The 14,306-nt window shown below is 39.8% G+C and overlaps 1 protein-coding gene across 1 annotated transcript in view; it reads right to left on the minus strand.

The window, feature by feature from the left end:
- Positions 1–7,879, minus strand: part of naa25 (N-alpha-acetyltransferase 25, NatB auxiliary subunit) — a 15,116-nt gene extending 7,237 nt beyond the window's left edge. The window contains exons 1-11 of the mRNA XM_058057382.2: positions 7,720–7,879; positions 6,398–6,483; positions 6,108–6,246; positions 5,911–6,029; positions 4,386–4,460; positions 4,155–4,262; positions 3,929–4,007; positions 3,741–3,852; positions 3,579–3,668; positions 771–943; positions 68–180 (exon numbers count right to left, since the gene is read on the minus strand). Coding sequence (XP_057913365.2) covers positions 68–180; positions 771–943; positions 3,579–3,668; positions 3,741–3,852; positions 3,929–4,007; positions 4,155–4,262; positions 4,386–4,460; positions 5,911–6,029; positions 6,108–6,246; positions 6,398–6,483; positions 7,720–7,813 — 1,188 coding nt within the window. The 5' untranslated portion in view covers positions 7,814–7,879. The remainder of the gene's footprint in view (positions 1–67; positions 181–770; positions 944–3,578; positions 3,669–3,740; positions 3,853–3,928; positions 4,008–4,154; positions 4,263–4,385; positions 4,461–5,910; positions 6,030–6,107; positions 6,247–6,397; positions 6,484–7,719) is intronic.
- Between the last annotated feature and the right edge of the window lie 6,427 nt (positions 7,880–14,306).

A 14,306-nucleotide genomic window follows, 5' to 3' on the forward strand; every position in this document is an offset into this window, starting at 1 on the left:
AGCAGAGGAGAAAGTGATGGATGGGGGCTCGGTGGGTGAACAAGATGGCGCAGGTGCTGTCGCTCACCTGCACATGCTGGTCATTAGAGAGCAGGTGGAGGTAAATGCTAAGGTCCGTGATGCAGCAAGGCTTGTCTCCATACTTGCCAAAAAACTGCACCATCAGCTCTAGAGGATCGCCTGGACAACAAACAACAAAATGAGGATGAGGACAACATCAAGATCAATGTTTCCCACACATTCATTCATTCATTCATTTATGGCGGCCCAAATCCATTCATAATTTTGGACTACCTCTTCACCAGCGCTAATAAATACATTATAACGGCACTGTCTGTGAATGCAGCGTGATGTTGCAGTTCCGTACAGTAGATGGCATCTTAACTCTGCTTCTAAGCATCTGTTCTGCCATAGAGAAAACAAAGTATCAAGAGTGTTGCTATATTTTGTGAGTACTCAGACCTCTTTAGATTCTCTTCTTCCAAAAAATTTAAAAACCTTGCAACTTTTTACTATATGTTACTAGACACTTTTGGAGACTACCATGACAGTACGTAATGCTCATCTCAGACATTAAAAGAAACAAAAAGATGTGACAGAAGAAAGTTCCTTTCTAAAAATGTTTTGCGTTTGAAGTTTCCTTGCTTACATTGTTTCCCACAGCGTCCAATTATGCAAATTAGAACATGATCATCTTGTCACCACCACCCCAAAACTCTCATCCTGTGAGAAACACTGGATGTCTTTTTAAATCTGTGTTTGTTATTTACCCAGCAGGCTTTCTTCGGGGCAGCCCCTCTCTCTCAGCCTGTGCATCAGCTCCAGACGGGCCAAGAAAGGACCCCGCAGGGAGCGGGAGTCTTTACCCTCCTCGCCGTTGATGCGATCCTCCACAAACCGCACCACATCATTCACCGTGTAATGCACCGCGCCTTCGGAGCAGCTACAGACATAAACATATTAGTTGCAGTTGTTGTCCACAAGTAAGAGACTCACTCAGTAAGACCAGGTTGGTTGAAGAAAAGGCTAAAAAAAACCTTCAATGATGGGAGCCAAATTATTAGAAATACCTCTCAATATAATGCAGTTCAGTTGTACAACTTAGTCCTAGTTTTTCCTTATAGCATAATAGTGCTGTTTGTAAGTGCCTAACTCTGAAAATGCTAACTTTAGTATAATTATGTTAGCATTCCAACATCTTTTTGCTATGAAAATGTCTAAAAATGCTACTAGGCTAATGTTGGCATGCTAATGTTTGCTTAAGTTCATATTCATAAAAATTGCACAAATACTAGTATGCCCATGTTGGTATGCTAGCAATGCTAACATGTTAACGTTAGTATGCTAACAGCTAACAATAGTGTCTACCTATGAAAATGGATAAAAATGCAATGTAGTAATCATGCTAGCATGTTACCATGCTAATGCATACAGTGATTAGTGTTCATACAAGTTTCTACCCATGAAAGCGGCTAAAAACGTTACTATGCTATTATTTGCATGCAAGGTCTGTTAACATGCAAACATCGTCATGCTAATACCTGGCATGATAGTGGTGTTTATATAGGTGTCTACTCATGACAACAGTCAAAAATGCTAGTACAGTGATATTAGCATGCAAACACCTAGCATGATAGCACAATGTACCGGGAAGACTACATGGCCCAAGCAAGAGGTCTGACCATTTTTTGTGGAGTTGTATGCACAAATGCCAAAAAAGGTCATAGCTTGCAATGTTACAGAGTCCTTTACAATATTCCCAGATCCAAGCGGTGATCCGGATCACCCCCCCAGCCAAATGTAACCAGTTCCCATTTCCGACAATTCTCGAACATTTCATCCAAATCCATTCCGGACAGGAAGTTATTAACACACACAGACAACCAAACAGATAAACGCTGGCAAAAGCATAACCTCCATGCTGCACATGTGCTGTGCTTGGTATGCAAAAACTGTGGGATTTTTCTGTTTGTATTTTATAAAATTATGGCGCATATTTCCAAAATCTACATCTATTTACTTAAATTTTTATGTAGTTATTTACATTGTTTTATGCATTTCTTTATCACTGTGCCAAAAGGTGGCCCAGTACGTGATTGGGGACCCCTGTTCCATTGTACAACCCCTGGCAAAAATTATGGACTCACCAGTCTTAGAGGATGTTCATTCGGTTGTTTAATTTTGGGAAGAAAAAAAAGCAGATTACAGAAATGCCACAAAACTAAAGTCATTTAAAACTGCAACTTTCAGTTGCAAACCAGATCAGCTTTTCAGATTGGAGCCGTGTCGTGAACCATTTTCTTCAGTTTCCACCACAAATTTTCAATTGGATTGAGATCAGGACTATTTGCAGGCCATGACATCAACCTTATATGTCTTTCTTCAAGGAAAGTTTTCACAGTTTTTGCTCTATGGCAAGATGCATTATCATCTTGAAAAATGATGTCATCGTCCCCAAACATCCTTTCAATTGATAGAATAAGAAAAGTGTCCAACATGTCAACATAAACTTGTGCATTTATTGAAGATGTAATGACAGCCATCTCCCCAGTGCCTTTACCTGACATGCAGCCCCATATCATCAGTGACTGTGGAAATTTGCACGTCTTCATAAATCTCATTGGAACGGCACTAAACACAAGTTACAGCATCATCCCCTTGCCCAATGCAAATTCGCGATTCATCACTGCATATGACTTTCATCCAGTCATCCACAGTCCACGATTGCTTTTCCTTAGCCCATTTTAATGTTGTTTTTTCTGTTTAGGTGTTAATGATGGCTTTCATTTATCTTTTCTGTATGTAAATCCCATTTCCTTTAGGCGGTTTCTTACAATTCGGTCACAGACATTGACTCCACTTTCTGCCCGTTTGTTTTGCTGTGCATTTTCTGTTTTCAAGACATATTGCTTTAAGTTTTCTGTCTTGACGCTTTGATGTCTTCCTTGGTCTACCAGTATGCTTGCCTTTTACCAGTAACCTTCCCATGTTGTTTGTACTTGGTCCAGATTTTCGACACAGCTGACTGTGAGCAACCAACATCTTTTGCAACATTCCGTGATGATTTACCTTCTTTAAGAAGTATGATAATCCTCTCCTTTGTTTCAATTGACATCCCTTGTGTTGGAGCCATGATGCATGTCAGTCCTCATGGTAGAACAGCTCTCCAAGGTGTGAGCACTGTTTCTTAACTGCAGACTAATGAGCAGATTTAATATGATGCACGTGTTCATTTTGGAAATGGAAATTTACAAGATGATCGATATTTTTTTCCTCAGAATTGAGTGATTCCATATTTTTTCCTACTGCTCTATCTAAAAAAGAATTTGTTTTTGACTATCACAACTTTTTTTCTTGATTTCTTTTAGTGTTTCTTCGCTAGAAGCTAGAAAATTGCAGTTTTAAATGACTTTAGTTTTGTGGCATTTCTGTAATCTGCTTTTTTTTTACAAAATTAAACAACTGAATGAACATCCTCCAAGACTGGTGATTCCATAATTTTTGCCAGGGGTTGTACAACAGATGAGAACCTGGAAACCACCCCCTCGAGTGGGTGAAGTGTCAAAGTGTCAACTCACTGTTCTCCCTCCTCTGACGGACTCCACGACTGATCCATGAGGTGAAAGAGCGAATCAAAGTAGGCCAGGTAAAACTGCCAATCATCAGGACTGTACATACAGAGATGGCATGTCAAATTGCATGCAATTAAATCCAAAACGGCACTCAGCACTCAGCCTCACTTTTTCAGCAGCAGCTTGTGGGCCAGAGCGTTGCACTCAGGCCAGCGCTGCAGTCGCCTGTAGAGCATCATACACTTGCTCTCTCGACTCTGAAGCTCGCTGGTCAGCTTCTCTGCGAGGACGTCATGCAGCCACAGTGAAGACAAGCGGACCGGAAAAGGGAACATGACCCATTTGTGTGCATTCACCTCCTAGAGGCCCCTTGATAACATCCAGAGCCTCCTCGCACTTTCCCAAACGCTCCAGGATCATAAAGTACAGCTGCACCTACAATGAGAAGCCAATAGGACTGTCAACGCCACAGCAATAGTATTGGGACAGCTACAGGAAGTGGACATATTTGCAGTGAAAAACATCTTCCACACTTCTGCTTGATGTATTTATTAATAAACAGCCGTGTGTAATCAAAATCACCTCAGCTTCTGCTTCAATCTTGTCCTCTTTGACCATCTTCTCCACCATGCGCTCGGCCAGTGGCAGGAACATGGTTTGGGAAAGCTTTTCATCTTGTGCTGAGATGGCCTGGACAGCAACATCACAGTACATAACACATTAGGCCAGGCGGTGTTTGCCACAGTGCTTCAATCTATTTGTGGCTGGATAGTCACCATCTAATTTGCGTGCGTGCGCGTGTTGATGACATACCTGCATTACCAGACTCATCACAGACCAGAAGTAGTACGGATTCTTGGGAACAATTTTATACAAGGCCATTCCCGCCTGGAGAGATACAAACATCAAAATCAGCTTCATTCATACTGACAGTCTTAGTCCACCATTAGATGTGTTGTTTTTGCACTGCTATCGTGAATACACAACTTTTAGTTAGCAAAACGGCCTTGACTTGTTATTCTCTGGCAAACCAGGTGTATGAGGTGTTAAGTTTACAGTTACGATGCCATCTGCTTCACGGACTTGAAACGACAAGACAGTCCCATTATACCACAGGTGTCCAAATCAAGGCCAGGGGGGCCGGATTCGGTCCCTCCTATAATTTTATGTGGCACGTGAACACATGGAAATAAGTGTCTTCTTTAAGGCACATTATTTTTATTTTATAACTGTTTTTTTTTTATTTTATTTTTAATATAATTGCATTTTTTTATTAATATATATATTAAGTAAAAAATATTTTTTAAAACAAATCACAAAGAATCTTTCTTGCTAAATGTTATTTGTAATTTTTTACAGAAAATATATTATTTTATTATAAAAACAATACAAATTATTAGTGTTTATTATTTATTAGTGAATATATTAATGAAATTATTATAATTCTAGAACAGGGGTCGGCAACCTTTACTATGAAAAGAGCCATTTTACCCAATGCCCACTGAAGAAAAATAGCCTGGAGCCGCAAAACATATAGTATGTTTAAAACAACATTGGAGGGAATTTGGGGGTATCAAAGTAGTTCAGATAAGAAAAGACGAGTTGGAGTACTCTTGCTAGTTTTGGAGATAAACTTACATAAATGTATGTGTAAACTACTGTAAACGTAAAAACAAGTTCCCATGCCGCTGTTTTTAAATTATCTCAAATTTATTTTTTAGATTTGTAGGTAAGTATTACTTGTTTTTCTTCATGTACTGAACTGGATAGCAGTCAGAACTCACTCAGGATGCATTCATGGTCTCAGACAAAGTTGGATTTTTTAAAACTCATTACAAAAGACGTGCATTTTCCCCACTCGGGTGTTAAAAATATTCAAGCATCGCAAAGGGAGCCACAATAAAGAGGCTGAAGAGCCACATGCGGCTCTGGAGCCGCAGGTTGCTGACCCCTGTTCTAGAATAATTGTATCCTCACATTTGCCAGATTGACTTGTAAATTTGTTGGTAAAACAATACAATGTGAAAGTGGTGATGATCAAATACAATAATCCAATATTATAATAATATAATAATCAGTAGTCAACCACGCAAGACCAATTATTTTATGATTTAATTCATTTTTGAAAACCCGCGATAGAGTGAGGGAGCGCTGTTTGAACCGCCATGGAGCGAGGGCCAACCAGGTCGCGCCAAATGTATTTGTGGCAGTCCAAATGTATTTGTGGCGGCCACAGCGTACTATTACGTCAGCATGAGTCATTAAAATAAAAAAGCTAGAGGTGGAATAACAGCATTACACAGTACTGTATATCATATACTGTGAGCATGTGTCAAACCTGCTGCATCTTCTTGTACTCCCCGATGCGAGCGTACGCCATGAAAAGGTGCGAGTGGTACTCCTCGCTCAGCGGAACCTTCTTGACGGCAGCTTCGTAGAGCTTGGTGACCAACTCGGCTGTAACGAGCATACAAACACACACACCGGTTAACATGTACCCCCCCACCACGCCACTATGCGGGCATTTCTACTGACGGCGATGCATCTCTCTGTAGAGGATGGTGAGGGCTTGTAAGGAGTTGTCGTCGGTGGGTTCCAGAGAGGTGACCTCCTGGGCCAACGAGAAGGCTTCATCCTGCTTTCCTGTCCTCTGGAGGCCGATGGCCTTTAACACCTGCAGGGAGGAGGACGTTAAAGATATAAAAAGACATTTTGGGGAGGATACACGACTAAAGTCACATAAAACCTGGACCGCAGTTGGCTTTTTTTTAACGGCAGGGGGGCTACAACAAGGGGAACACGGGCAGGATATTTGAATGACGTACCTTAGCACAGTGCAGGTCTTTGTGTTTCTTCAGCAGTTTATCAGCCTGCTGTATGGCCATCTTGTTGTTGCCATTATCAAGGTAATCTGAGGGTAAAAAAAACGCACAGTGAGGATTATCAGTGTAAAATTTCAATTCAGAAGTCAACAACAGAGACTATTGAAGATGTGTGTCACTATGACTGCACAGTGAATGACATTACATTGTGTGTGTGTGTGTACACACAAACAGGACAGCTGGTTGCCAAAATTAACTGTAGCAGACAGTGATTGTGTCATGTCTCTTCTCTCGATGTGAGGAGCGAACCAAAACGTTATGAGGAAGAAAATCATCATCTAACCTTCACATTACAAGCTGTCAATCCATCCAGGCATGAATTGACAAAGCTGTTAATGTAACTTCAATGAACAAGTCCTGGCCGTCACCAACATTAAGCACACAAACAAAATAGCTAATCTACACTTTAATTCAACAATGTATAAACTTTGCTTCAACGCACGTAAGATGACTAGGTGTTCGTTCTTGTAGTTGAAGTTTAGGTAAAGCTAAGGCTAGCAGGAGCATCACTGAAAGAGCTGCTAAACCAAATAGGTCTCCAGTGGTGACATAAATCAAAGTTTTCAATTGAAGTTATTGAGTGTTTATGTTGTAGATATGTAGGAGTTTGAGGGCGTTAAAGAGCTTTGACAGCACCATGCTAGCTAAGCAGCTAGCACCAATACGCCGGGGTTAGCATGGAGCATTGTCCTGAACCTGCTCTGAATGCTAGCCGGAGGCTAAAAGGTTAGCATTGCACTCTTGACACTTTTACAGCGCAAGTGAGAGGACAGTGATGAAGGCTGTCAGCCGCACAACGGACGATACACACAAATTAGCAACTTTTCTTTAAAACAAGCCAGGAGTTGTGAGCGGTTCCATTGAAAGGCATGCTAGCTAGCACGTTAGCCTGGAAGCTAGCTGTCAAACAGCCGCGGTTAGCAAAGGAGAAAACATGCTCAGCGGTGACAATGCGCCTCCTCACATCACCTTTTAGACTGTTCTCTGAGCCAACATAACCGACAACGTCCGCCAAATAGGTGGGACGCTACAATCAGAGAACCGGAGCAGCCCGGCGCTGCCCCGGCTGCGGGCAGCCCGGGGAAGGTGCACTGTCATAGGGCGCAGCAGGCAGCAGAGCCCGTGGTTGGTGATGGAGGGGCCGCAAAACTGCCCTCCAGCTCGGACCCAGTCAGGTTTAAGAAGATGCGCGCATATAAGGAACCACAAAGTGGACCACAGTCTCAAAGTGGACACAATAAGTCGCCCCGCAGACGAGCGCTCACCATATATGGGTCTGAGTCTCCGGTCGTTGGGGTCTTGCACATGGCCTCTCGCCGCCATGGTGGAGTTTACCTGCTGTGGGAAGAGTGCACGCATGCGCACTAGGTTCCAGTAGCTCCACTGTTGAACTCTGCAACACCATTCGTTGCAAAATACGACCAAAGTAAACTTAAAAAAACTCCGGGGTGTGAAGTTTAAGTAAGTGGAACCGTTAGGCGTACTTTGTATTTATTTATTTATTTATTTATTAAGTGTTTTTTAATAAGTACAATGAGAGCCAATTTAATCGGAGTCAATTCCCTCGTTTGTGTAAGCATACTTAGATACATACATAGATTCTGATTATAAAAAATAATTTCATTCCATTGTTTATATATTATGTTTTAAAATATGAGTTCAGTATGGTTAAGCAGGAAGAAATGGTATTTTTAAACTGCTTCTTCGTGCTGTAACTTTATTCACTTCGGTTATTTATAATTAATTGATGGCAGTAACTACAAGGTTACCACCAATGAGTTAGAATGAGATAATGAGCAAGAAAAAACAGGTTCCACCAACTTTATTTGTGGCGGGCTGCCACACAGTATAAAGTGTGCAATAATTATTTAAACAAAAGTAGGCAGGTGCATACATTTGGGCACCCTTGTTGTTTTATTGATTTAAATACCTTTAACACTAATTATTGGAACACAAAATGTGTTTGGTAAGCTCACTGACCTTTGACCTGCATACACAAGTGAAGCCAATCATGAGAAAGGGTATTTAAGGTGGCCAATTGCAAGTTGTATGTTTTCTGAAGGGTAGCACCATGGTAGCTGGTCAAATGACCTGAAAACAAAGATTGTTTAACATCATGGTCTGGGGGAAGGATACAAAAAGCTAGCTCAGAGATTTCAGCTGTCAGGTTCCACTCTGAGGAATATAGTGAGGAAATGGAAGACCACAGGCACAGTTCTAGTTAGAGCCCCGGGGTGGCAGGCCAAGAAAGATCTCAGATGAGCAGAGGCCAACGATGGTGAGAACAGTAAGACCAGCTCCAAAGACCTACAACATGATCTTGGTGCAGATGGTGTCACTAGGCATCCTTCAACATTCATCGTTCATTCTGGGAAAGTCATGCGGAAGAAGCCTTCTCTGATCACATTCCACAAAGAGAGTCACTTGAGGTATGCTAAAGCACATTTGGACAAGCCAGCTTCATTTTGGAATATGGTGCTGTGGACTGATGAAAGTAAAATGGAGTTATTTGGACATAACAAGGGGCGGTATGCATGGCAGATGAAGAACACAGCATTCCAAGACAAACACTTGCTACCCACAGTAACATATGGTGGTGGTTCCATCATGATGGGGGGCTGTGTGGCCAGATGAAAGGTCCAAAATACCTTCAACCAGAATCCAGACCCTCATTTGGAAGCTATAGGAAGCATTCTTTCTTAATTTATTTCAGACATGCATACTATGTTACATTATTCTTTCTCACATATGCACTTACAATATCTATTTATATATATATACATATATATACATATACATACATACATATACATACACACATATCTACATACGTACATATATACACATACACATACATGCATACACACAGCACCTCATTACTACACATGTCTGAAAAGGAGCAGGAAGAAGCAAAGCTTATTAAATCCTACCCCTTCTCCACGCCATAGCAGTTACCAATTCAATAAGTTTTTTTTTTTTTCCACACATATAATCACAGAATCTTACATAAGACAAAACAACAAAAGAAGAGTGGGAACATCGGACACCCCAGCAAAACCCCAGAACATTGCTGAAGCACACCACCAACCCCGCCAGTCAACCCACCTGGCCCCGACCCCCCTAGCCCCTGAGTGCACCCACCGAGTGCCCAGCACCCCAGCAGTCCCCGCACACCCCGCTGCCCTCCAATAAGACGCCATTTTGGCTGCACCCACAAGTATGTGTGATCCCTGGGCGGGCCTACATTTGGATGGATTGTTTGTTCTGTTATCCAACAGACCTCTTCCTCATGCCACAGACATGTTACCAACATGTGGTCAACGTGACACCCGATGTCCAACCATCATTTACCTCATTATTGTGAGGCCACACGGAATGCTCCCATAAGAAGCACCCACCAAGCCCGGGCGCCCCAAGCGCCATCTGCGGCTATTGAGGCCCCAGCCCAGCCAGAGAACAGCAAGCCGCGCAAGTGTGCTGAAGCACCTGAGACCCAGACTCACACCCCCAGTAGCCAGGGAAGGCCAGACAAGGCAGGGTCCACTTTAGGAGGCCACAGCACACTCCCGCCCTTCCCAGAGCTTCACCTAGATGCCCGACATCACCACCCCCCCTCATGTTGTCTGCCTATAAGTGATGTTACCATGTTGTAAACATAACAACTGGAATGGTTGCAACTTGGCTCACAGCAACTGTTATGTAATCTATACAATGCGGTATACAATTTGCTTTCTGGTACTCATGATTCCCTTTCATATTTACTCATAAGATTGTTTATAAATAGTTGTTTAAATCTATTTAGCGTATCACAAGTTTCATCTTTAAATCTAAATCATTCCATATATCTACTCCTTTGATTGACATACATCTCTGCTTTACATTTGTTCGTACTTTCCCTTTTGCATACACACTCATTCCTCGTAGATCATATTGACTAGTACGAATCTGAAACATCCCCTGGACAACATTTGGGAGCATGTTTTTATTTACCTTAAACATCATTTGTGCAGTTTTGAAATCAATTAGGTCATAAAATTTTACAATTTGCGAATGTAAAAAGAATTTACTTGTTGGTGCTTGGTAAGCAGCTTGATTGATTATCCTTATTACTCTCTTTTGCATCATGTAAATTGGTTGTGCAATGGTTTTGTAGGTGTGTCCCCAATTTTCAATGCCATAAACAATATATGGCTCTATAAAAGTTCGATATAGTAATTGTAGATAGTGTTTATTGAGGATATACTTTAGTTTATATAATATTGCGATTACTTTTGATATTTTGTTTTTTATATGATTTATATGTGATTTCCAGCTTAGTTTGTCTTCTACAATAATTCCTAAAAATTTGCTTTCCTTTACGCGTTCAATTTCAGTATTCTCTATTTTAATTTGTGTTTGTTTTATTTTTTTATGGTTTCCAAATATAATATATTTGGTTTTATGTAGGTTTAATGATAATTTATTTGTGGCGAGCCATCTTTTTATGGTTCCGAGCTCCCTCTGCACTGTAACCAGGAGATGTTCCAGATCCCCACCAGTACATAATACATTTGTGTCATCGGCAAACAAAACAAAATGTAACAGCTTAGACACTTTACAGATGTCATTCATATATATAATAAATAATTTAGGACCCAGCACAGAACCTTGTGGTACCCCACATGTCACATTCAGTAGATCAGATTTATTATCATTTAGTTGCACATATTGTTGTCTATTATTTAAATAATCTTGTAACCACCTTTGTGCGATACCTCTGATCCCATATCTTTCCAGCTTCTTTATTAATAAGTTGTGGTCAATAGTATCAAATGCTTTTTGTAAGTCCATAAAAATACCAATTGCATATTCCTTATTATCTATTGCTGTCGCTATTTTTTCTGTAAGTTCCATGACTGCTAATGTCGTAGATCGCTTTGATCTGAACCCATATTGATGTTCAGTTAGTACTTTTTGTCTTTCTATAAAGTGATCAAGTCTATGGTTAAAAAGTTTTTCTAAAATTTTGGAGAATTGTGGAAGTATAGAGATGGGTCTATAATTAGCGGATATATGTTTATTTCCGGTTTTATATATTGGAATGACTTTTGCTATTTTCATTTGATTAGGAAATATGCCTGTTTGAAATGACTGGTTGCAGATATGGGTCAGAGGTGTAGCTATACAATCTACAACTTCTTTTACAAATTGCATATCAATGCCAGTATAGTCAACTGATTTTTTGTTTTTACATGTATTTACCACATCCACAAGTTCTCTTTCAGTTATTTTCTTGAGGAAGATGGTATTTGGATTTACATTAATAATATTCTCATCTACATCTTGAGTTGCTGTTGGGTGTACAATTTCTTTTGACAAGTCATGGCCCATATTCACAAAATAGTTGTTAAAGCCATTTGTAATGTCATTAGCTTTGGTTATATGTGGCTGATTCTCTTTAGTAAAGTAATTAGGATAATATAATTTAGTAACTCCTTTTTTAATGATATTATTAAGCACTTTCCATAAACTCTGTGTGTCATTTTTGTGCTCTTCTAATTGTCTATGATAGTAATCCTTCTTATTGGTTCTCAATATGCTAATTAATTTATTTTTATATTTTTTATATTTATTCTCAGCTTCCTTTGTTCTTGACTGCAGAAACTGTTTGTAAAGTAGGTTTTTCTTTTTACACGTATTTTCCAAACCCCTTGTCATCCAAGGCTTTTCACATTGTATTTTCTTCTTTTTTTTGTTGTAATGGGACAATGTTTATCATATAATTTGGTAAAAGTTGCCAGAAATTCTTCGTATGCTTTATTAGGGTCATTGTTTGAGTAAATACCTGTCCATCTTTGCTCTCTTAAGTCCTTCTTAAGTGCTTCTATGGATTCAGTTGTTCTATATCTTATTTTGTAGGTATCAGAGTTTGCCTGTGTTTGGGTGTCATAGGAACATTGTACTGTTATGAATACAGGTAAATGGTCACTGATGTCATTAAGAAGAAGTCCACTTACTATTTTTTTCTCCATTGCATTGGTAAATATGTATATTATCTATTAGTGTTGCAGTGTCTGTTGTTATTCTACTAGGTTTTAATATGGTAGGAAATAAATTTACACTGTACAGTGATTCAATATAGCTTTTTGTCTTATTGTGTTTATGTGGGTTTAATAGATCTATGTTAAAGTCACCACAGACAATTACCATTTTTCTATCATTCATCTTATGATACATTTCAATAAGTTTATCATTAAATAAATCTATACAAGATCCTGGTGTTCTGTAGATGCAACTTATTATTATATTACTGGTTTTCCCCATATCTATTTCTATTGTGACACATTCCATGATGTTTTCTATTTGCACGGACATATGCTCAATTTTTTTATAATTTAAATCACTGCTCACAAATAGGGCAACTCCTCCTCCCTTCTTATTGCTCCGATTTGTGGTAAATAATTCATACCCATCTAAACTAACATCAGCTTCTTTCTCACTGTCCAACCAAGTCTCTGATATTGCAATCACGTTAAAGGTAGGAATTTGTTTTAAATAGTCCCTGATTCATATCTGTATAAGGACGAGCTACTAAATATTGATGTAATTTTGTTTTTTTTTTTTTTATTTTGGGTGCCCAAATTTGCCCGAAAACGGGACCTATTATGGGTCCTTAAGGGGACCTTTTTCCACTTTTCTGACCTATGAATGTAGTTAGAATGTTGTATTCTCGTGTTAAACGATGCCAAGGTTTCAGATAATGAGGTTTGCACATTTCGAAGTGAGCCCTGAAAGAAGTTTGGGATGGCTCAAAACCTTCAGTTTCAAAAGGCTTGGTAAATTTGTTCCTTTGTGATGTCACAGAGGGGCGGACTTCCTTATATGGTTCGTAGTTAGGAATCACTTTGGGCGTGTGACCAATCACAGCTTTAAGTCTTTTGTGACTTTAGAGATATCATTGATGTACAAGTTGAACAGTTTTGGTCCCAGTATTGACCCCTGGGGTACTCCGCACGTAATATATGAACTTGCTAGCTTTACGTATTGCTTCCTGTCAGCTAAGTAGCTTTTGACCCAGTTCAGAACCAATCCTCTTATTCTGTACCTTTCTAATGTAGTTATTAGGATGTCATGATTGATTGTATCAAAGGCTTTTGTCAGATCCATGAATACTGCGGCTGCACACTTCCTAAGATCTATAGCGTTAGTGTTTTCCGCTGGAATTTTGATCAGTGGCATGGAGGTAGAAATGTTAGCTCTGTATCCATACTGACTTTCTGATAGTAATTTGTTCGCATTAATAAATTTATCCAGCCTATTGTTGAATAGCTTCTCAATAATTTTGGAGAATTGTGGTAGTTAGGAGACTGGCCATTAGTTTGTAGGGGGGCTGTGTGGCCATAGGAATGGTTCAAAATACCTTCAGCCAGAATCCAGACCCTCATTTGAAGTTGTTTCTTTGTGACATGCAGAGGGGTGGACTTCCTTATATGGTTCGTAGTTAGGAAGCACTTTGGGCGTGTGACCAATCACAGCAGAGTGAGCATGCCCACAGGCGGGATGTGGGTGGAATAAATTAAAGTACAAATCAAAGGAAATACAGGTGGAATAGGTGCAGATTCTGCTAAATATAAGCTTTCTGTGCAAGTTATCGTGTGTAGCTACTAAATAGGAGACAACTCAATAAGGGTAAAAAAATGAGCATAATAGGTCCCTTTTAAATAATTATTGCATGTTTTCTGAAAATCTGATAAGGGTGATCTGATGGGGTGCCCAAACTTTTTCATACTACTGTAAACATATGGGACCACACTACAATAAAACAGGTTTCGTGTGAGCATTAAAGCAAAAAAGAAAACAAACAGCAGCAGGC

Source organism: Doryrhamphus excisus, linkage group LG19 (assembly GCF_037039965.1).
Source record: "Doryrhamphus excisus strain RoL-2023G ecotype Guam linkage group LG19, RoL_Dexc_Guam_v1.1, whole genome shotgun sequence".
NCBI lineage: Eukaryota > Metazoa > Chordata > Actinopteri > Syngnathiformes > Syngnathidae > Doryrhamphus > Doryrhamphus excisus.